This window comes from Rissa tridactyla, chromosome 3 (genome assembly GCF_028500815.1).
Source record: "Rissa tridactyla isolate bRisTri1 chromosome 3, bRisTri1.patW.cur.20221130, whole genome shotgun sequence".
NCBI lineage: Eukaryota > Metazoa > Chordata > Aves > Charadriiformes > Laridae > Rissa > Rissa tridactyla.
In genome coordinates, this window is record NC_071468.1 from 48,133,736 (window position 1) to 48,158,196 (window position 24,461).

The window sequence follows — 24,461 nt, forward strand, 5'->3', positions numbered from 1 at the left end:
CGGCAGTGTTTGGTGCAACAGAATTTCCACAGGCAGACAAATAAAACCAATGGTATATGTGAGGTTTTCAAATTGGCTAATTAAATATAAACCAGAATCAGGAAAAATATAAATTGAAAGCTTCTAAGAAGGGTGGTTTACAGAGGCAAATCTGAGATATGGTTAAGATCTGTTTATTTAAACTTTTTTAATGAGAAAAATTCAAAAGTGTGTTAGCTATAACTGCATGCTGATACATTTGAAAAGTATCCCCTGCATCTTGAAAGATGACTGATCTTGATAATATTCGCTGTTTTAATAATAGAGTATTCTGAATTTTCACTGTTACTCCTTTTGTAGTTACATTGAAGGAACTCAGATGGAAACAGGAATCTTACTGTAGTGGTCAGTTTCCTGTGACTACCACAAAGACAACCTCCATAAGTGGTATTAGAAGGGGAAGGGACTCTGAGAGGGCATGTTGTACTCAACGTTTTCATGACAGTGTGAATAGACTTACCATGCTGCCATGCAGCAAGTGTATAAGATACCTTGGGACTGAAGAGCATTAATCAGTGCTTAGGATACTTGTGAAGTCTGTTTTATTATGTGTGGATTTGGCACGGATGCCTATAGTCAAGGTAGTCTAACACTTTCCACTATAATTCTGTTTTCAGTTCCTTATAATTGAGAACATTTTTGGCTGAAGCTTTCTGTGCTGGGTGTCTGCTTCAGGCTGATTGTTTTTCATTTTGTCATTGTTTTTCATAAGTCGTTCAGGTGATTTTTCAGCTTGAGGAAAAATACATGGTTGAGTGGGAGATGTCCCCCAGTGTAGACCGGGGACGGTGGAGTGCCAGCCAGAGAATTTTATCATAGAATCTTCATTGTTGGAAGAGACCTTTAAGACCATCAAGTCCAACTGTTAACTTAGCACTGCCAAGTTACTACTACTACCAAGCCATGTCCCTCAGCACTAGATCTACATGGCTCTGAAAATACATGCAGGGATGGCGACTCAACCACTTCCCTGGTCAGCCTCTTCCAATGCTTGACAGCCCTTTCTGTAAAGAAATTTTACCTAATATCCAATCTAAACCTCCCCTGGTGCAATTTACAGACATTTCCTCATGTCCTATTGCTTGTTACCTGGGAGAAGAGACCAGCCCCCACCTATCTACAACCTCTATTCAGGTAGTTGTAGAGAGCAATAAGGTCTCCCCTCAGCCTCCTTTTCTCAGGCTGAACAACGTGTTCCCTCAGCCGCTCCTCATAAGACTTGTGCTTCAGAGCCCTCATCAGCTTTGCTGCCCTTCTTTGAACACACTCCAGCACCTCAATGTCTGTCTTGTAGTGAGTGAGAGGCCCAAAACTGAACACTGTACTCAAGGTGGGGCCTCACCAGTGCTGAGTACAGGGGGATGATCACTTCCCTAGTCCTACTGGTCACACTATTTCTAGTACAAGCCAGGATGCTGCAGACATTCTTGGCCACCTGGCCACACTGCCGGCTCATATTCAGCTGGCTGTTGACCAACACCCCCAGGTCCTTTTCTGCCAGGCAGCTTTCCAGCCACTCTTCCCCAAGCCTGTAGTGTTGCATGGGGTTTTTGTGATCCAAGAGTAGGACCCGGCACTTCATCTTGTTGAACCTCATACCGTTGGCCTCGGTCCATTGATCCAGCCTGTCCAGGTCCCTCTGTAAAGCCTTCCTACCCTTAAGCAGATCAACACTCCCACTCAACTTGGTGGTGTCTGTAAACTTACCGAGGGGTCACTCGATCCCCTCATACAGATCATTGATAAAGATATTACACGTAACTGAGGCCTAGAGAACACCACTTGCGACTGGCCACCAACTGGATTTAAATCCATTCACCACAACTCTTTGGGCCTGACCAGCCATCCAGTTTTTCACCCAGCGAAGCGTATACCCATCTAAGCCATAAGCAGCCAGTTTCTCCAGGAGAATGCTGTGGGAAACGGTCTTAAAGGCTTTTCTAAAGTCTAGGTAAACAACATCCGCAGCCTTTCCTTCATCCACTAAACAGCTCACCTTGTTGTAGGAGGAGATCAGGTTAGTCAGGCCGGACCTGCATTTCATAAACCCGTGCTGACTGGGCCCGATTGCCTGGTTGTGCTGTACGTGCCGTGTGATGGCCCTCAAGATGGTCTGTTCCATAACCTTCCTTGGTGCTGAGGTCAGACTGACAGGCCTGTAGTTCCCCAGATCCTCCTTCTGCCCCTTCTTGTAGATGGGTGTTCACATTTGGTATCTTCCGGTCAACTGGGACCTCCCCATTTAGCCAGGACTGCTGATAAATGATGGAAAGTGTCTGGGTGAGTACATCTGCCAGCTCCCTCAGTACCCTCGGGTGGATCACATCCAGCCCCATAGACGTGTGTGTATCTAAGTCGTTAGCAGGTTGCTAACAATTTCCCCTTGGATTATGGGGGATTCACTCTGCTCCCTCTCTCTGTCTTCCAGCTTGGGGGGGCTGGGTACCCAGAGAACAACTGATCTTACTATTAAAGACTGAAGCAAAGAAGGCATTAAATATTTCAGGCATAAAGTACTATCATGTAGTTTGGGAGCATTCATTATATTTCATGTCACTAATGGAGGCAAATGGAGACTAATGGAGTCTGGAATAAATCCAGATACCTTTCGTAAAAGTGTAAGTAAGAATATTTATTTATTTTTCTATCAAGAGGCTTTAACACTTCCATCTTCTGTAGCTGATTTGAAATATTAGAAAAAATAGTCACTGGAAAGGGATGACTTTGGCCAATCCATGCAAAACTTCTGAAGAACAAAAATCTCTGTTTACATAAGGTCAAACTAGGTATTTTATATAGCAGTATTTTTTCTCCCCCCCCCCCCCCCCCCCCCCGATGTGTTTTTAAAATATGTGCTCTAGTTTAAAGCCACAGCAGTTACAAAGGGTTTTTCTCGAAACTGATATTGCTTTTCTGGTCCCTGTGCAAGAGGTGATAGCAAGGAGAATTCTTCTGTTATGCTTTGTTTCCTTTTCTGATTTTCTTCCCTCTCCCTTCCCAGGAGGGAGTAGAAGTGTAAGTAGTTTGACTCTAATGCATATGGCCGTGGATTGGGCTAGGGGGCAGTGGGAACAGATGGGAACAAGTTTGCTTTGAAGACAGTGTATAAGAAAACAGAGGAAAGAATTTATAGTGAAGCTCTGCAGATAAAGAGTCCATTTATTTAGCACACTCTCTCTACCAATGCAGTTGAATTAAGTAGTTTTCCATTTGGATACAAATTCTTCCCCTCAAGGAAGGACCTTCACCCTTCTCTGTCTCTTGCTTCAAATTAAAGAAGAAAGTACAAGCTTGTATGGACATATAAGGCGCTAAATACACTCTCTAACTGTGGGTTAATGAAAACTGACTACTCCAAATTTTCTTCAAACTTCAAGTGAAAGGAAACACAAGTAAGTATGTGCTTATGGGTGCAGGAAACTTGTTTGGAAGCTATTGGTACAGGTAAATGATTTTTACTTTTGGCTGACCCTTGGACAAGAATGGAAAGGAAATACCAATATCTACTGAATCAGTATTTTTATTACAAGAAATTGGTCTTAATATAAAAAAAAGGGATTGACTTTGGCTAAAGTCTATAACAGATTATATGCACATATGCATTTTTGGTATTGCTGAGTACTTCCTAGGCTGTTTTGCTTTCTTTTTTTATTACATTTGGTTTGCTGAAAATCTGTTCTTCCTCTGTCATTGAATTCATATTTTGAACCTTTTTTTTCCCTGTGGCTAGTATTATGATATCATTTATAATTCACTTACTGTTCTTTTTTTCTGTAGAGAAGAATATGCTAAAAAGATCTAGTAAGTATAGAGTAGAAAAACAATTTGAATGACATCAGAAATGTAGTAAAACTAGAATGATGGCAGACTACAGTAGGAGAATGTTTATACTGGAGTTGTTCCCCTTCTTATGAATACCTGAACGTCATGTCTGTTGAAATACAATTTCCTTTGGGTTGTTGTTGGTTTTTCTGTGTTTTTTTTTTTTTTTATTCAAGTTAAAAATAAATGTACTGAAAAGTTTATTTTCAATCTTGCACCAAGTTAACTTTTATTCTCAGAATTTAGACTATCACTGACTAGCTTAAATATCTGTGACTGGAGTTACTTAAATGGAAGGTGTTTTTATACATTCTTTATGGTGATGGTTTTCTTTTAATCACAATTTATTGTGTTACATGTGAAAATCACTCTGATTTAAAATATTTGCTATTACTTTCCTTAAAAGCACAGTTATTGGAAGAGAAGATGATAGCTACCACAAAATAATAAACTGTTCTGGGATGTAGTCAGGGACTCTGTCATGTTTTCTGTTGAAGCTGAACCATGACACCTAAATATTTCAGATTTGTTGGGCTAGAAATACAGTATCAGAAGGAAGCTTATCACTGTTTCTGTTAGGATAGAATTGTAGGAATGAACTACAGTGGGAAAGTTGTGTTCCTAGCCATGTTCTGGCTGTAGCAGCTGTTCAATATGAAAGTATTCTCTGTAGTAAAGATCAGAGTAAAGGTCATGCTGATGAATGCTTCCGTGGTTAGCTACAGGTGCACTTCTATCTGTACTTGCTTGTCATTGCTTTTCTCTGACCCAGTGAATCTTGTTACACAATGTGACAATGCAGAAGAGCAATGCGTCCCCAGCCTAACCTCTAGCTTAGGGCGTAGAAGCTTTTCTTGAAAGGTGGGAGGTAAGAGTTTGAATGCTTTTTAGGTTCAGAAGTGTGATTAACTTACGTCTCTTTTTAGACAACTGAATACACACTTGCTAGATCCTACTGAAGCTGCACAACTGCTTCATAGCAATTTTGAAAGAAATGTATGAGCCAGATAGTTGATTTAAGAACTGCGTGGAAGAGCATAAATTGCTAGAATACCTGGGTTTCACAAACATTGGATTTGTCTTCAAAAAAAGCAGTGAAATATTATCACGCCTATTTTACAGAGAGGAATTGGGACGTAGAGATTAAGCCAAAAATGAATGTGCTCCTCCCCAAATTAAACTGAGAACCTGGAATGGAAAATTAATTTTTATTGGGTAAGTTTGGCAAAGTTATGTAAACCACTAGATTATGATGGAAAATTTTCAGCTTCACTAACTATCTCTCTCTGTGCTATGTTCTCTTGGTTAAAACATGGAGCCATGTTTCTTCTTGTCTCAGAAATTATTGGAATGCATTTGTAGATCTGTGATTCGGAGCATTTTGTGCTTTTGACTCTTGCTGTCCTTAACTTTGCCTCTTTTCTGTGCCTATTTCCATGAGGGAGGAGAATAGGCTTGAAGAGAAAAAGAAAAGCGACATCAAGACAATTTGGGGTCAGGAAGAGAAAAGATGGTGAGTGACAGAAAGCATAGTCCTGTCTGCTGCTTATACCTCTCTGCCAAAGATTGGTCTTAGTATATGCAGAAGAACCGATGCAGGCATTCCAAAAACTTGCAAATGCAGAGTAATTCGCTTGTGAAGAGAAATACATGTTTGCAATAGGAGTTTTGTGAACCTATTTTACTAGTTCCCTGTGTGTCAGTTGTGCGGAGTCCAGAGGACTTATGCTACCAATACCAAACACCTTAATTTTAGAATTGATTTTATTCTCTCCAGTATTTTCCTCATTCAGTTTTATTCTGTTTAAATTCCTGTATCTCATAAAGCTCTGTAATGTGTTAAATGTGATGTATTTGTCCTCATTCAGTTTTATTCTGTTTAAATTCTTGTATCTCATAAAGCTCTGTAATGTGTTAAGAAATGTGATGTATTTGTCCTATTTTGGTCATTCCCAAAGGTTCCAAAGGGTATGGACATGCATATAATAACTACAAGAAATAGGATTTGAATCTTTCATGATACAAACGCCTAACAGGTGTCATGGTGTTACTGAGTATTGGAGATAGTATTGAACCATTTTGACAAGAGGTCCACAGGATTTTGTGGGGCTGTTTAGTAAGAATGATTTCTTCCTGTTATCATGAATACTCTCTTTCTTCAATCAGTTAGATGCAGAGGAGCATCCTCTTCTGGGGTCTGCAGTACAGCTTGTATTCCTTCTTGCTCTCCTCTCAGCGTAGTCCCTTCCTTTCTGGAGTCTCCTTGGAATATGGACTTGTACAGCATCTCCTCTCTCGTTTTCTTGAGACTTCCAGATTTCCAGTAATAATGTGAGCATGGGCACTGTAGTCTGCTCTGGCACTGTGGTGGTGAAGTACAACCTGACTGCAGTCGCTACATCTCATCCTTGCTGGAGTAAAAAGGTTGTTGCTAGCGCTCTGTTTTTAGAACAGAGTCCTGAGGGAAGTCTGGACAGTAGGGCCAGGTGATATACAGTGTGACAGAGCTTGGCTATCAAGAAAACACAATGTTTCGGGTACTGTGACAGCACATGGGTGGCAGCATCTGGTAAGTTTGATACCAGTTGAGCCATGGTATAGTATCATCAGAGTGAAAATGGAGAGCCAGTATGGAAGGAGGAAAACGGAGGAATGTAGCCCTAAAGAATAAGGGAAATTTTGAAGGGTACTATTATGTTAGACCTCTGAAACTTTCTCTGTTTAAGCCTAATTACTTGGCAATATTGTAATCTGTTTGGAATGTAAAGTAAATAACCAAGACTACCTTTTAATATTTTTATGTCAATAAAGAGGAATTCTATGACTAGCTGGAGATACTTACAAACAGCAATTGTGGTCTTTTTGTGTGGAAAAAGCAAGAACTCGAGTTGTCCTGTGTTTAAGCTGAATTTACTAATATATGTTCTTGTACTTCCCATCAGAGAAAATAATTTCATGTCTACAGACACATCAGAATGCCTTCTTCATTATATCACTTTTATCTTGTTTGGGTTCCCCTTACCTATCTGTTCCCTTGCAAATTGATCATGTCCCAGGTGGTTTAAGTCACAGTAGCTGTGGTACGGCCTACGTTTCTGTCTGATTTTATGTACTTCATTTATGCTGGTAGATAGTTTTAATTCCATATCCTGGACTGAATCCAGAATATGTGAGGTATATAAACTGGATGCAATTAAGTAGATTTACAGCGGGCCTCTTGGTTTGCTTCTCAGTGAATATGGTCATGAATGGAATATTTTACACTGAGGACTATCCAGTGTATCTTCAGTGCTGGTTTGGACTAGAGAGTCTTTGGAGTTGGCTGGTAAGAACTGTTTTCTGAGTGAGGCATTAAGAGTTTTTTCAGGTCCTGCATTATTCCATGAATCTTTTAATAAATTGGGAAGACTGTCAACTGAGTCCACAAGTTTTGGGGACCTGTATCTCGTAGTAGTTTGCTGTCCGCTAGGGAAAACTCTGCTGCCTTGGGTCTGACTCATTGAACTCATTTTAGGGTACTATCAACAGAGAACTTAAGACAAGCCACAGAGTAGTACATCTTTATATTGGTGCCTATGCATAGTTTGGTTTAGTTTATGTTACGCTGTGCTCTGAGTTTCATGTTCAGACTTTTAACTGCAGAGATTTAGTAAAGGCAATAGAACATTTTAATTTTTTGTTAAAACTGTAAAGTTTGGATTATCATCTTTGGCTATTTTTTTGCATGCTTTGCAGTTTATTCTTTCTTTTGAGATAAACGTTTTCTTTATAATGTACCAAATAAGTCTGCATATTTTCTACATGTTATGTGTCTTTTCTGATATGCCTTGTGTATGCATACTGTCTGATTATATCCTGCAAATAATTGTTATTTTTACTAGATAAGGCATAGTCTAAAACAATACTATATTCCTGCACGTGACTCTCACAAGTGTTTCTTACGTGGAGGATCTATACTACAGGATTTATTTTAAAATATTTTCCGTTTTGTTTATGTAAGATAATGCTAATTTAGTATCACAGTCTAACTGTTTTCATAATATCAGTATGTCTATGGCTTTCACTGGATTTTGGATTGGTTTCTTAATGCACTTTTGCACTGGAACTGTTTCATTATTTGAGGCTGCACGAATAAGAATATAATTATTTTGCTACTAAATTTATTTTACTGCTTGGAAAACACTTCTCCCTTTTTCCTTTGAGAAGCAAAGGCAGGCAGTATGCTTTTTGTCATTCATAATCACTTGTAATATTATTGATTTGTTATTGAATTCTATGCTGTTAAATTAAAAACTGAAAAATTTTATTTAATGTAGCAACAAACATATATACTTCTACTTAAAGGGTTTAAATTCTGGAGAACACCCTTAAAAATATTTTTCGAAAAGGGTAATTTTTTTACTTGCCTACTTGAAATATACCTAATGTTTAGTTGTTTAAGGGGAAAAGATTGCATGACTTTCTAAATATTTTTTTTTTGTTTGAGTTAACGTAAGCATTTGTTAAATTATCCTGAATGATAGAAATAAATTCTAAGATGTTGGTAACTTTTATATCTGTTTAGCTATTATGGAAATTTTCTAAATTCTCTGTAGGCCGAATCTTTAGTCCTCCTATACTATAACCTAGTGCTTCCAGAATGTGATGTATTTCTTTAAAGTGAAAATACAATCTCATTGTTTTTTAGGCTTACATATATGAAATGCGTTCAAGCACTTTTTCACATAAACTGGGAGGACACACAGACTCTGTCATCAATGTGACTTTTAGTCCCTCATCTCCACAGGTAAGTCATTGCTTTTTTCTCTCTTTGTAATTAAAAAATGTAAACTCTTCACTGTAAACTTGCTTTATACTGCTCTTCTGTTTACCTGCCAATATGCTGTGCAGCTGTAAGGCTGTTCACCTTCTTCCAACTATATTGTGGTTATTGTGTCAATTATAAACTAATGCAAAATGCTGCATGCTACAGAGACAAATGCTCTGACTAACTGCCTGCCAAGAAGAGTTCTGCCATGGGAACTATTGCGAACCTGTACTTGTTGAATGTTGGGAAAATGTACATTCTTCCTCAAATTACCTGAGTAGACTACTCCTAATTCAGAGAATTTAAAAGAAATAAGTAAGGGCAGGGAAGCAACAAGGGGCTGAGGCCTGCCATAATTACTCAAAGTCCTGAAAGATTTAAAAAGCAATGTTAATTTAAATGTGCTGTGTCAGAATAAAAAATTAAATAGCTTTATGACACTGTTTTGAAAAACTGTTACTGTTGTGTTTTGAGCCTTTCAGATATCTATAGGTAAAAAGTACTCCAAAGAAGTTAGCCATTATGCAATGACAGTTCCTATTTTTTTTTTTTCAATCATTAATACTATGCTGAATTAACAGCATTATGTTTCAATGTAATGGTTTAATTATAATGCAGCAATATATACACAGGGGTCTGTTTTCTAAGTTTTATCTTGAAACCAGAGCTTCCCTACAGCTAGTTTATTACTTGAATTCTTCGTATACAGTTTTAAATCCTTCTTGAAACCTTTTTTTTCATGCATTGAAACTGCATTGAATCTTTCTACTTTCTACGCTTCATACTTTAAAGAGATGACAATGGTCGCTATATATAAAAGAGTGCACGGTAGCTCATCTTTAAGTCACTACCTCCTCAACACTGGTTATACTTGCTACTATTAAAAATATTTATGGAGTAAGTATAACTTCTTTACATGTGGGAGTATTGTCATATTTACTTATCTCCTTCCATTTGTAGACAAAGACGCTAGAATTTCTGTGATTTTAGAATTTCTGGAAGTTTTATTCCTTGAGTGTATGTTGTTTGAAGTGAGAAATTGTTATGTGTTTCTGCTCTTTGGATTCAGCAATGATAAATTCAATGAAATGGTACAGTTTATTAAATTTTGCACCCAGGTTAAGACTAGTTGCAGGTTTAGTACTGAACACAGTTCTTCAAAAAAGATGTTATATACTGAAGAGTAGAGCTGACTGTAGTCTTGCAGCATCTGTGGTCCAGCTGTTGGAGTGCATTTTGGTGAAAAATGTCTTATTAGAGTTTAGTTGTTAAAAGTCTAGAAGCTCAGTTGCTTCTAGATATTATGCAGATACTATGAATCAAGACTTTGAAGTAACTAAATTCAGGCAAATCAGTTGTTGATCAGGGGGTAGAATCTGTAAATGGTGTAAAATAAACATTGGCTGTGAATCCAAGCCAGACTGGTTTTACTCCGAAAGTGTGTCTTAGGGCACAAAGCCTTTAATATTGAACTATATGAAACATCACACCGTCAATTTAGCATTATGTTTAGGAGCCAAATTCTTGAAGAGCTCTTTGCTGAGAAGCAAAAGCTGTGGATTTGAACCATCTGACAAATTTCCCTAAAGATATGATTCTGGGGGAAGATTTTGGAGCTGATGTTATCAGGAACGCTTTACCTAAAAGCAAGGAATGTTCAGAAACTGCTCCTTTGAAGGATTAGGCTGAAATGTAAATTCTGTTAACCAAGTTGTTCTGTATAATAAGCACTCCAAAATGCTTTCTAAATAAATATTTTTGGGGGAGTTGCAGAACCAAAAATAATAACCTGGGCTTTCCAATATAGGATTTAGCATGAAGTTACATTCAAAGGCACTAGGAGAAGAAGCTAAGAAATGCAATGGAAAGCTTATAGAGTGGAGAAGAAGAAAACCACAAATCAATCAGAAAAGAATAATCCCAGGGCTTGAGAGAAAGACTTTGTATTAGGCAGCTAAAGTTTCCAGCACTGGAAGATTTTTATACCTACCGCTACCATCAGTTTGGGATTTGAAGTTGATACTATTCTTGTTTCATCCAAAGTTTGAATGAATACAGTTAAGAATTATACTGGGTTCTGAATAACTTCTGCACAAAGCCCGATTGCATTCAAAGGGAAACACTGGCAGGGGAAGGAGTAAGGGGTAAAAAAGGAAGTGGCTGACGAGTGAAATTCAAACATTACGGCTAAGCTTTCTGCTGTGGAAAGATCCAGCCAAGAGTGAGGTGTACTGGCAGCACTCCAGTTCAGTGGTTGCTTGCCCAGCACCTGTCCATGAGGTAGTTTCTTCCAACCATTATTATAACTCTCACTTGCATAAATGATGTTCCTCTTCCAGAAAAGAGGCGAAAAACCCTGTGTGTGTATAATAGTGATTTTTTTTTTTTCTTTTTTTTACTGACGGGGGGCATTGTTGCTTTCATCATATGGTATTCTGGAATGATGTATAAAAGATAGAATCTTTGGATTTATCTTAGGTTTATTCTAAAAATGATTTCTGAGCTTTAGCTTCTCATTGTAACTTTCTGGTTTGCTCTCCTTGTTTAAAACCTATGTAGGGAAAAGTATTAATCTTACCAAAACTATGCATTGAATTTCAGTCTGTTTTAGGGAATAGACATTAAGGGACATTATAGTGTTTAACCATAATAACTACTAACTATAACACATTTGAGTCAATCTCAGTTAAAATTCAGTGGGAGTCTCATCTTCCAAATATGGGGACAATAAATCATCTCTCTTTGAAATGTTTTTGAAGTAGGATAAAAGCAAATGGGGACACTATTGTCATCTGTTGGTTTTTGGTGGCGTTAGCGTAGTTGACTGTTGGTTTCATCTTTGTACGACTTGGGTGAACACTGTGTGCAAAACCATCCAAGTACACTCTAGCATTTTATTGTCATCGTTGGTAGTTACTTAAAAAAAAAAGGGCAGAAAAGAAGAAAAGATCTAAGCTCTGAGCCAATATACTGAACTGGAAGTTATTTTTGCTGCCAGAGTCATGACCTTGAAATTGCTACCACTCCACTGATATACTGATAGGTAGCTTAGAGAGAGAAAAAAAAAACCACCCCAAACTACACTTTAATAGAACAAGCCCTGAGCAACCTGATCTGAGTTCAGCATTGACCTTATTTTGAGTAGAAGGTTGGATGAGGTGATTTCCTGAAGTCCTCAGGTGGCTACCTGTCTGAAAGTTACACATGTATAAACACATACTCAAAAAGTAAATGTATGGCATTTGACAAAAAATAATAAAAAATGTAATTTGCATTGGATGAAATACATGAAATCTGTTCCATTCTGTTTGTCTATAGATTTAAAGGAAGTAAATATAGGACAGTTTGATATGACCAACCAACTGAGATACTGAGAGATAACTTACAGAGGGAAAAAACACAACCCAAAACTGATCTATAATTGAAAAAGTCCTCAGCATCCTGGTCTGAGTTCAGCGTTGACCTTACTTCGAGTAGGCTGGATGATAAGGTTTCCCAGAGTCCGTGCAACTTGAATTTATTCTCTGATTTTGTGATAATGTACATGCTCCAGAAATCTCTTGTCACTGAAGGCACAGCAATTTAAAATTGTCACGTAGAAAACATTAACATCTCTTGATTACCATGTAAGTTCAACTTGTGGCCTCTTTATCAGTAAAATATCTAATTTACATGTGTAGAAGGTATTAATTCATGTTGTTACTCAATAGAATATATATTTTTTGCATTAATTTATAAGTCTGATTTTATGTTTAGAAGTACAGCTATATTAGCTGTATTAGTTTCAGGTATTATTATGTTGTGGCACATTTAAGTTAGATAATAACTGACCATAAATGCATTACTTGGCAGCTGGAGAAAGTTAAATGCATAGTAGGGGTCTGGAAATCTCTTTCACAGCTAGATTTGTGTGGGAGCCATTGAAAGTTTCATATTGATTTTCTGCTGACCTGCTTGAAGGGAGACATATTTAATGTCACTAGTAAGGAAGTTTGCTTGTGGATCTCTCAGATAGTAATACAGTTTAGCACTAAACACACCACTTCAGTCAGAATTTGCTACAGGTGGTTTTGGATATGTCTGGAAATACGAGTTATCATGTTTTACCAGCTACTTAAAAAGTATATTTTTTCCTGGTGGTCACATCTGGAGATTTCAGTTTAGAACAATTTGTATGAAAACTCCATTCTTTTGTGATTTTCGTTCACCATTAATCATAAAGTTTTCCACAATGAAGGTAGCTTTTGTAGTGATATGGAAAATTCTTTTTCAAACTTAAAAGACTAAATTTGCTTTTTCAGACTTCAGACTAAATTTGCTGAGTTTTGGCTTTAGTATTTAATTAGTCTTGTCTCGTCGCTACGTGGAGCACATTTTTTCCAGCACAATATTCTTACTTAGGACTCAGGACTATCTTGTCATAGACTAAATCATGTGGATTTAAAACCTGTGACCAGCTTGACCTCTAATATGATCTCACTGAACTCAGGAAAGCTCTTTCACGTGGTACTTTTGACCGTACTCTTTGGCCCAATTACTTCCTGTCATAATCCACAAATACATCAAAAGTAGACATAAATGGAATTTGGTTGGGTTTTTTTCTTTCTCCTGTGATTTTGTCTCTGAGAGGAATAAGCAGCCAGATGTCAGCTTTTCTGATCTTCCATTCCAGCAGATCAAATTCAAAGGTGAGAAAATGCCATCAAATTCTAAAAATTCTAGTTTTTCTTTTGCTTCTCTGAAATGTATTTTAAATTTCCGAATTCTGCTGGAAGGCTAGAGTAGCTTTAAAAATTTTAAAGGTTTTAAAAAGTTTTCTATAGACATTTGTTGGAAAATTATTTGGTATAATCCTTTGTCTTATTTATGGCCCTTGGATGGAACAGCCTTTAATACTCATGAAAGAAGTAGAAGCAGAAGATGGAAAGTAAGCTAGCTTGGACATCTAAGGGGAAGCTGTAGTCACGTCAGAAAAACTTCAGAGAGAGTGTGTCTGGGAGTGTGAGTGTTCTCATAATGAACAATAAAGCAGTGAGGAAGCAGCAATGAAAAGGCTTGAGAATGAAGTCTGAGGAAGGCAATCAGGACACATTTTGAAGGCAGATAGCTCACAAATTAAAATCTGGCAACTCAGTAGCAGCCAATGGACAGAGATTCTCTTGTACTTTCTGAGATAATCTAAATCTATAAAGGCTAGAAATGGTTTACTGAAGCCTGAGAAAGCCAGACACTGAGAATAGGGATGTGAGCATATTTGTGGAAAAGGACACCTGGTAAAAATCTGAAGATTTATTATTTTATTTTGGATTTTAAGTAGCTTCAGAAGGAATAGGCTTATGCGAATAGGTTACTATTCATCTCAGAAAAGGCACTTTCCTGGAATTTTAGGAAATTCACAGATTGCTGAACTGAATGTACCTCTACTATGCATGTTAAACAACTACAGTTAATTTGCTTAAAAAATTGAATTCTCTAAATGCCATAATGTCCTGCTTAGGAATTACTGGTAAAGGAGAAGAAAAGAGGTGCTCTTTTTGATCAGAAATGGACTACTGAATTGTTATTTTTTTATTGAATACAAGAATTCACAAACCCACTTATTCTACTGTAGAAGTCTTTTTTACTGTAGGCCTTTCTACTGTAGACGCCTTCGAGCATCTGCTGTGCTGCTATTTTGAAGTTTGTTCTTGTATGCCATTGTAGATGTTAAACAAAGCGTGTTTGCAACTGCAGTGGTTTAAGCTAGCATATTTTACTTCATTCTTTTAATGAGCTGGGGATATATAATGCAGTCAGTGAACTGGCTTGGCTGAGGACATTCTGATGCAGAATGTGATTAAAATTGGGTGATTAAAATCAGAGAAGATTGTGAAGAGGAGACCATTTTAATGTTTTTCCAGCATTTCCTTGTATGTCTTAATATCAAGTCTTTAACTCTTCACTCATTTCACAAATCCGTTCTCTTCCTACGTACTACTTTAAGCTGCTGAGGAAGAAACTTCATCAGTTTTCTTTATGAGCAGTAGTGTGCAGAAATGCAGGCTTTGTATGAGGATTGTCTTTGCCAAAGACTGTACTGCAGTTTGTGTCTGGTGAGAAGTTATTTCCTTTACCCTCATCCAGCCAAAGAAGACAGCTGCGTTAAAAAGAAAAAGCCTGCTGCTGACCTCATATACATGCTTTCTGAGGTTGACTCAGACCAGGACAACTGTATTTCTCTCCTTGTCTTCTCCTTGAACTCTTAGCCAAATTTGTGTACTCTCATTTGTGTAATCTCAGTAAATTGAATGAGGATTTGGAGTGGGTATCCCTTAAATTTAATGAATATATCAGTTTAATTTTTCTATCCAATTTACTGAAATAGCAGTCTGACTAAATTTTATTAACATTTTATTTTCATTCACCATCATGTTTAATATCCATTTTCTTTTATCCTTAAGTGTACAGATTTATTATCATGGTATTAATTGTAAAAAAAAAAAAAAAATAAATTGGGATGGCAGTTGATACAATTTTTCTTAACTCTCATGAGCTAACGGCTGTTCCAGTTTGATCAACTTGTAAATGGTAACCAAGACATTCATGCAAAGTAGGCAAAGGCAGCTGCATGTGCCCTTTCTTATTCTTGTAGGACTCTAAGACTTATAGGAAGAAGTTGGATTCACTGGGCCAAACACTAGAGTAAAAAGATCTCTGCGAAAGGTAACAGCACCCTGAGTGCTGTGGAGCAAATGAATCACTGTTACAGAGAGTGAGACCTTTGGGGTTTTTTTTTATGTAAGACAGTGCTTTTTAAAAAAATTGTTAGCAGTCACCGACTAATGCAGTTGTGTAGTTTACAAGCCCATAACTTCTTAATAATCTATGAGGCGCTCTTCAAATTTAGAGGATTGCATAACCATTCAGCATTGAACGGTTAAATGGATTGAGAAATTCATCCAAAGCACAGAAATACAGTTTGTCTTTTATCATAAATTTAGTCCTAGTCTAAGTGGCTTGGGGGAAAAGAGGGGCTTCAGCTTTACCCACCTTTGGGAGATTCTCAAACTGGACTTGGTTTCTTATAGTGCCTTATTTGGCTGCTGCCTTTAAGTCACTGGTTACACTTGCAAATCTTGTCCCTTGCCTTTTTAAAAACTGCTTTGATGAAAAGAATGTAGAGCTTTGGGTTGTACCACACTCCTGCTACAAGGGTGGTCGAGCCTGTGGAGAACCTCTTAGTGTGACACAGCAGATAGTCCTACTGAGTTTATTCCAGTCCCTGAGAATTCAGAATCAGAGTTCCTCACTGCACATACATGTTTCTGCCTATAGCAGGAAGGCCATTTCTTCTGCGGTTTCTAACAAAACCCAGTAATGGTGTGTGCCAATTAATATAGAAGTGGATGTTTTTTAGTGGAAAAAATTGTTTATACCAAATAAATTCTTTTAAGTACATATGACAACTCTGAAGAAGGATGGCAGGTTTTACAAAAGAAAGAAAAAAAGCTTTTTGTGAGCTAGAAAGAACGATATAATTCAGTTTAATCACGGGATGCTCCAGCGGTTCTAAGTGCGTTGCCAGCAAACAACAGCTGTACACCACATGATTTTAGATAAATATGCTTGCAGTGGCAAGCTTCTCAATTCATAGCACATTTGTCATAAAATCTTTACTGTACTTCTTACAAGTGCAGATATTTTATTGAATGGCACTACTAGGTTGAAAGGGTACTAAAGGGTACTAAACAATTGATTACTCAGCTGTTCAATGTGAATTCTGTTTACCAACTATGTAGACAGGGAGGGCAGGGGTCCCTTGTGGACTGGAAACAGAGAGGATTGGCTGGGAGTAGGAAGGAAAAGCACTAACTGTAGCCACGGGGATAATTTGGAGAACAGACAGTTTCTTGGAAACCATCAGATAGAAAATGAGAGTGAAGAGGGAATCGTGGAGACTAACTGTAAGAACTGGAGGAAAAGAGTATATGTGTGGAGAGAAGTGGTGATGTTGGAGAGATGAGAGTGCCTAGAGGAAGGGAGTGAAAGCCCTGCAGAGAAAAGTATGAGAAGATAGCTGCAAGGTTAAGAATTACAGTTTCTTCACTTTTAGTTAAGCCTTTTTTTCTGAAAAAGATAGCAAAAGTGAGTGCCCATGGCTGGGTTTTCAGAGTTGCTGAGAACCAGAGGTTGCTCTTGACTTAACGGTTCTGAAAATCAGTGTGCTTAATGCCTCAGAAAAAACTGCTTTTCAAAGGACATGAACAGACACTGCCAGATAACAAACCCTGTCTTGCTGCCTTCACACACTACACAACTATCTTCCAGGAGCCAATAACACAATATTGAAAGGGATAAGCACGTGAGCATCTACTTTTCATGCTCCATGAAAGGGCACGTAGAAAAATATTTTGTGAAGTGTACTTTGAATACAGTGTCCTCCTCTGTCCTGAGAAGCTGAACCGGAGGCGGCTTTGCCAAACAGGAAGAACGGAAGGACTAATCATTAGGAGTTCAACTCTGTTTCTTGTATAGAAGTAGGAATTAGATTTAATTATTTACATAGGCCTCTAGGAAGCTGTCCTTAAGGTATCTCATTTCTTTTTCTTGCCATCTTGAAAAGTGTCTCTATCGTGCATCTCTCTTGCTCAACAAATAATATTGATAGAATTCAGTTGAATATTTTCTGATGCTAGAAATGATTCTGGGGGAGGTTTCAGTTCTAAAATTCCTGGGCTTTCATGTAGAACATGTACAAAGCTTCTTCCCCCAATTCGATTCAAATTCAAGCATTTGCATTGCAAGAAGATTCTCCCTTCTTACATGGTCTTTAAGAAACTTAGGGCCAAATTGATTGGCAATTATCATATAAATGTGTAGGGAATGTATAACAAAGCAAAAATACAACTAGATGAAATACAAGGAAAATGAAGTATGGAATAAACTGCATTCTAGATGAGCTTTTGGAAAAGGGAAAGCTAAGTCTTAGCTAACAGATTAAATATGAAAAGAAAAACAGACGCGACTTCTGTCTCAAATTAAAATAGCAACATAAAATGATTCCAGCTGTCCAATGGAGTATAATATAGCCCCACCAAACATTTTGTCCCAGCTCCTGGCTGTATCTGAACTGTGTACAGCATAGTGTGGGGAAGGCGGGAAGGAGAAATTCTTTAAAGCTGCCTTTTATGCTTCTTTTCTTCCAGTCCACTGCATAAACTAGTACAGCAGGCTCAGAAGTGCTCGATTCTGTACACCCTAACAAGTTTTCCCTGTGAGCTGATTTGGTAGCGGTGGGGGGGGAGTTCTGCTTTGCCTTCTTCCCTTCAGGCCTGTGACGGGTGCTGGAATAGGCAGGAAAGAGTAGATGCTGATAAGGGGATCCTGTGATCCTTTTTCTTATGCCGTAGAAATAATTCAACAGCTGGAATCACCATCGTTCCTAGCCACTGTATTTCTGAAAAGTAGTACTTGAGATGTTTAACAATTATGGTAATTCACGCATTAAAATGCTGGCATTGTAATCTGAAGGGATTGGTTGATCTATGCTCTTTCATAATTCAGTCACAATGTATCTTTTTTGTCCGGAATATCATAGTAGCCGAGACATCCCATGACATGTTTTTTTTTTTTATGGAACTGTATCTGTATTCTGTCGAGCTAGTTGCTTACTGATTGAAGAACCTTTCTTGAAACAAATAGATCATTTTCCCACTGCCATGCCATGCCTTGCCCTGTCCTGCCCCACCCCACCCCCGGGACTTATTCCAACACTTATGACCTTCATTTCAGCTCCTCTGCTAAGAACATCTGGAAAGAGTCACACTGACTCTTGCCACTGTCTTTTTTGCCTTTGACCAGGTAGTGAGTGACCTATACTGTGCATTGAAGAAAGACGTTAGGTCTGGAGAAAGATAAATGGTAAAGCTGCAGTTTGCTGCAGCTGCACTTTTAAAGTGTGACCTCAGTATGCGTGTCATTCTTTCACCTGAAAGCAAGTGAACCACTTTTTAATTCAGATGAGGACTCTGAAGGAAGGATCGTCAGAGGATGATGGCAGTAGCATGAAATTCTAGCCCAGCTTGTATCAGTGGCTTCAGTAGTTTCACTTCTGGTTTCCCAGAGAAGCTAAACAGAACACTGGCTCCTTGCGTGTTATTACTGGAAGCAGGGAGAGTGGAAGAAACAGAAATGTGATATAACTTCCAATTATAAGGGAATTACTTGAGACAAAATGTACATTTAGGATTCTTTATAAGTCAGATTGATGTTACATTAGATAATGTTTTAGTTAATTTTATTAAGATCTCAGGAAAGTGTCCGTCATTTATTTTATTATAAGGTTCTCATTTTGTCCTGTCTTATCCCACAAAAAAAATATGAAACATTTCTGCTTAGTTGATATCTGCCATGCAATAATCTAAGCTATGAACTTAGTAAAAAATGCATTGTAAAAGAAACTGGGGTACAATTCTTGAAGCGTTGCATCATATAGCTGACTAGTGTTCTCTTGCAGTTTCCTAGAGTTTCTGCTCCTTGTTTATTAATTGCCCTCTGTCATATTACAGAACATTTAATTAACAGAAGGAGAAAATCATTAACAATACCATCTGTGTTTTAAAAAGTATGGGATGTAAAGTTGGATATTTTATATCCTTAGATCTTTATCCTTACATTGTTGATGATCTGGTAGGGAAACTAGATCCTGTGTAAATTATTCTATGACTGTGACAAAAAGGTGTGTGTACTAGGCGGAAGGCAATGCAGATGGAAAATGCTGAGGAGGTGGTCTGGCAGGCCGTTTGCTTTGCTACTCTGACACTTTTCTGTATAAAATCTCACAAAGATTGTGTTCTCAAGAGAGAAGGTGCAATTCTAATTTATATTTACTCAATATGGGGTTGAGTAATGGGGTTGAAGTTAATGTAAATCAAAACAGAATAACAACGTGTTGACTACCTGCAGTCTTCCCGTGTTTTCTAACACTGACTTCAGGTCATCAGACTCAGGGAAGAATCTGGCTCTTCACTTTTAATTTATATTAATACTAGCTTTCAGTACGACATCTGGTTTCATTTACATTGTTTCCTCCTCCAGTTGTGTGTAGTTATTTACGTGAATGGTTTCACTGAGATCAGTGAAATTACTGTTGTAAGCAATAGTGCCATGAGTGAAGAAATTAGACTCTGTTATGCCCAAGAATTGTATCCATTCAACTGTTTCTCAATACTAGCAATTTTTCTCTATGTAGAAGCTGATAACAGGATGAAGTTCACCAAAAATTAAGTTTTCAGCAAGATTGTCAATATAAGAGTGCAATAACTTCTTTTCTAAATTTCTGTTTTTCTTCCTTGTATATCTGTCTTTTAATCACTTAGCTGGTAGTGTGCTTTTCACTTTTTGGTTATATACCTTTGGAGGGGAGCTACCTTCTACGTGTTCCAAATAATCTCTCAAGGATAAAAGAAAATATTTTCTCCAGATGTTCAACCTGAAATCTATTACGTCTTAGCAACTCTTTGTGCTATAGATTTGAACTTTTTTCTAATTCCCGTAGTTTCTGTGTTGAGAGTGGCCAGGTAGAATAGCAAAACTCATACATGAACGCTTTGTGCAGTGTTTGCAGTTTAAAAGACATTGGAAGCGATCACAAGCCTTTTATCACTGGTAGGAGGAGAACTGGACAGGGAAGCACTGAACTCTTCTCCCTGGTATCCAGTGACAGGATGCATGGGAATGGCTCAAAGCTGTGCCTGTCAGGGAGCTTTGGACTTGACATGAGCAAACGTTTCTTCAACAGAGAGCGTGGTGAAACACTGGAACAGGTTTCCTGGAGAGGTGGTCAATGCCTCATGCCTGTCAGTTTTTAAGGGGCATTTGGACAGTGCCCTTTAATACCATGCTTTAATTTTTGTTCAGCCCTGAAGTGGTCAGGCGGTTGGACTAGGTGATCATTATAGGTTCCTTCCAGCTGAAAATATTTCATTCTATTCTATAAAACATTAAAAACCACTGATTAAGTATTTCACCAATGCTTAATTTATTTCAGAGGTTAGTGCAATTATATTTTGGAGACAAGTCCTCAGCAAGTTGCTTGGAAAACAACATAATGATCATGGAACATTAACTCTAAAAGGAACATTTCCAGGTAATGCTTCAGTAAAGAGAAACAAAAGCAAAGAGATATGTTAGATGTTATTCTCAGGAAACATTCATTTATTCATTCATTCATTCCAGAACTAAGAAAGATTGAAAGAATCAAACACAAATAGGAAAGAATTGCTTTATATTAAATACGTTATCACTTGAAAAACTGCTAACATTTAAAAACTGATTGTCAAAGATTTGTGTGTGAATATTTTAAATAATTTAGAAAAAATATTTAGCCTAAAGCCATGGAAATAAATATCAGTGTTCTCATATTTTATTCCTGAGCCTAAAATGTGTAGAGTTTAGAACATAGAAGAGGCCCTGTCAGCATAAAACCATCCTTTGGCAATTTTTTGTTTTTCCGCCTAGATCAGTGCCTTGATCCAATTTACCTTGCAGCCAAGTCTTTAGGATGACATGCGACATAGGGATAGGAACAAATGTTTAAGGTGAGGGGAGAAAGGTGGTGATGGTTATCATTGGGTAATTGGCACTACAGATATGTCTGGGGAACTACAGCCTCAAGTTATTAATTAGTGAAGTTCTGAAATATACACCATTCAAATTATGTGTTTAAAATTAGTGTAAGTCTTCCACCTACAAGTAGCCGGGACAGATAGATAAGATAGTAAATATCCTGAATAAGAACAGATGCAACAGACATCTCACAAATCCAACTAGGCAGTAAGTATTACTAGAGTCTGGGGCAAAACAAAAGAGTGCTGGTTTCACTAATATTCTGTTTTAGAAAAGTGATGCACATGGTGAGGAGAAAAACACCCCAACTTTATAAACTGGTGGGCTTAGAGACAGCTACTACAGATCTAGAACAAGATCCTAGGGTTCAATAGATGTGTGTAAGCATCAGTTTAGTATTCAGTAGCAGTGAGTAAACGAAAAAGTGTTAGGAATTGTTAAGAATTAAATGGAAAGCAGAACAGAGATATCATCATGTCATTGTATAAATACATGGCAGTCTCTGTGCAAGGTCTGATTTGTCAACCTCAAAAAACATTTAATAGAATTGAAAAAGTTTCAGAAAAGACTGACCAAGTTGATCAAAGGTGTGGAATAGCTTTAACAGAGGAAACAACTAACTAGAGTAAAGGTTCTTCAGCCCAGAAAAGAAGCAACTCTGAGGTGTTATATGAGATGTTTAAAAAAACATGAGTAAATTTTGTAGCCTGCAGGGGATGAATAAGGAATGCTTGTTCATCTTCCAATACAGAATTAATGAATGTCATGTGAAGATAACCTGTCATAGGCTAAAAAGAAATGGAAGATGATTTTCCATAACATGTAATTAATCTTTGGAATACCTTTCCATGGGATGCTGTGAACGCTGAAAGTCTATTTTGTTTCAAAGGAAGACTAGACCGATTAATGGCTGAGAAATCCGTTAAAGGTAAATTAAAATACATAGAGATACCCTTTTCTATGAAATTTACCTACATTTCAAGTTCTACAAGCAGAATGTTAGGGATGATATACTTAGTCTATTCTTATATTATATCTTGGTATTATAAAAAGTTAATTCTTTCCTATATTCTCATTTCCTGGACATCCATTTTGGAACACTGTCAGAGGCAGGACAGTGGGCTAGTCTGACCCAGTATAGTAATTTGTATAATCTATATGCAGAGAAAATCTCTGTGATCTTTCTGATGTTTAGAAATTATATGAGATATAGAAGTTCCATAAACTGAAAAGACTGGGTGAGGAACTTAACATATTTTCCCCAGCCCAAAGGCAAAGTCACATATATATTTGAATTTAATAGCTTAGTTTTTATTTTACAGTTACACATTAAATAAATATTTTGCTGGTGATCTGAATAAAGTTATATCATATCTTTGATTATGTCATAAAGAAAACAACTGAAACCTCACATATGTGGTTATGATGTCATTGAAAAATGTCTATATCATATGTTTAGCCAACACATATAGCCAACAAATTCATTATTCTAGTTACTGTGATACCTGAGCTCTTTATACAAAATTGCCAGAGTCCCTCTTTTTTCTGCTGTCCTGATTTCTTCCTTCCACCCTAGCCTCCCTAAGAATTAGGCTCTGCTCCACTTTTCAAAAAAAAAAAAATTAACTCATTATTGTTTTCCACAATTAATATTCTCCACCATCTATTGGAGTAAAAGTGAAGTACTCTGTTATGATGCTGCTAAGAAACACAGCCATTTATTTTCAAAGTTTGTCTTACTTATTTTACAGCTATTAATTTTTCCCTAGTTTTTTTTCTAAACCTGAAAACAGGGCTTTTTTTATGGGTCATAACAGTGGATAGTATGGACAGCATCTAACTAATTCTCTTAAGAGGAGCATCATCTTTGTGGTATCCTAATATTGTTAATTCTGCACCTCAAGCTTTTTTCCTTTATTTTTTTTTGAATGCTCAGCTTGATTCAGATGTTATCCCATTATTTCTGTCACAGGAGAAATGCTCTCAGTAACAGCAATACTAGAAAGAACTCTACATTTGTACCACTGTTTTACAACCTTAGCATTAGAACTAGGTGTCCTGCTTGTTGTAAGAAGAACTACAGACCTCTGCAATACTATCACCACTTCAAGAGATTATATACTTTTTAAGGCAGAATCTGGAGAAAAAACAACTGAAGTCCAGTAGTTCTTATGATCTTAAAGTATGATTTGAAACTTATCTGTGTATAGAGTGCAAGTGAAAGTATCTGTGCAGAGTGTGGAGTTTTGAATCATTGCTCTGTTCTCATTTTCGGAAGCAGAAATCTTGGAGTCTTTTCGTGTCTTGTTATGAGTGTATAGTATGTTTTAAATGACTCAGAAACTTCCCTTTGATAACATTTTAGTCTGCATTTTATCCCAGTGACACACAAAAAAATCCACCTCCCTGTGGGTTTCATACAAGATTTTTGGAGAAAAACCACTAGATTTCATTATTTTTCAAGTAGGCTGTCATCACCACCACCAGATGATCTATACATTATATCTGAAGAATCTACTAGACCTTATAATAATTAGGTATATACATATAAAAATCTTTGGGCAAGTTTCTTATTTTTGCTTACTTAATCCTAGAACTATACACAGAGGATTCTGAGATCATGATGTGTCCATTAAGTACTAAAAAAAGAGCAAGAAAATATTTCTGATATTTCAGCGTACTTCGCACAAATATGTTGGTCATATTCTGGAAAAAAAAAAAGGTCTTTAATTTCATTAACTGTTCACTGAAATCCAAGTTGGCTGCTAGACTAGGTGCCTTCTAGGTGTCCACTCAGTGAACCTAATAACTAAAAGGACAGAGAGTTTTCCATATTTTCTTACGCGTGTTTCTATTGCTTAGATTCCTTAAATAGCCTATTAATCTTCAGATTGTTCCATTATTCTTACAGATAATGCAGACACGTCAAATCTTTGTATTTTAGTGGTCTTTTTTGAATCCAAATAATGTGTTAAAATCTATTTTTTCCTTGTGATGAATTACTTAGTACAAATTTATTTAAGATAGAAATTAGTTTACAAGCCGAAAGAGACATTTTTTTTCCGTTGGCATGGTTACATAGATTTTGCTCTCATGAAGCCTGTATCTTGTGTCTTACTGAAGTGGAGGAATCATTTTTGCATCAAAAATAGTTAAGGAAGAAAGGACTTTTTTTTTTTTTTTTTTT

General features: G+C 37.2%; 1 protein-coding gene across 1 annotated transcript in view; it reads left to right on the forward strand.

Moving 5' to 3' along the window:
• Nucleotides 1-24,461, forward strand: part of WDR27 (WD repeat domain 27) — a 123,321-nt gene that overhangs the window by 59,865 nt on the left and 38,995 nt on the right. The window contains exon 23 of the mRNA XM_054196162.1: nucleotides 8,549-8,647. Within this exon, the coding sequence (XP_054052137.1) occupies nucleotides 8,549-8,647 (99 nt within the window). The remainder of the gene's footprint in view (nucleotides 1-8,548; nucleotides 8,648-24,461) is intronic.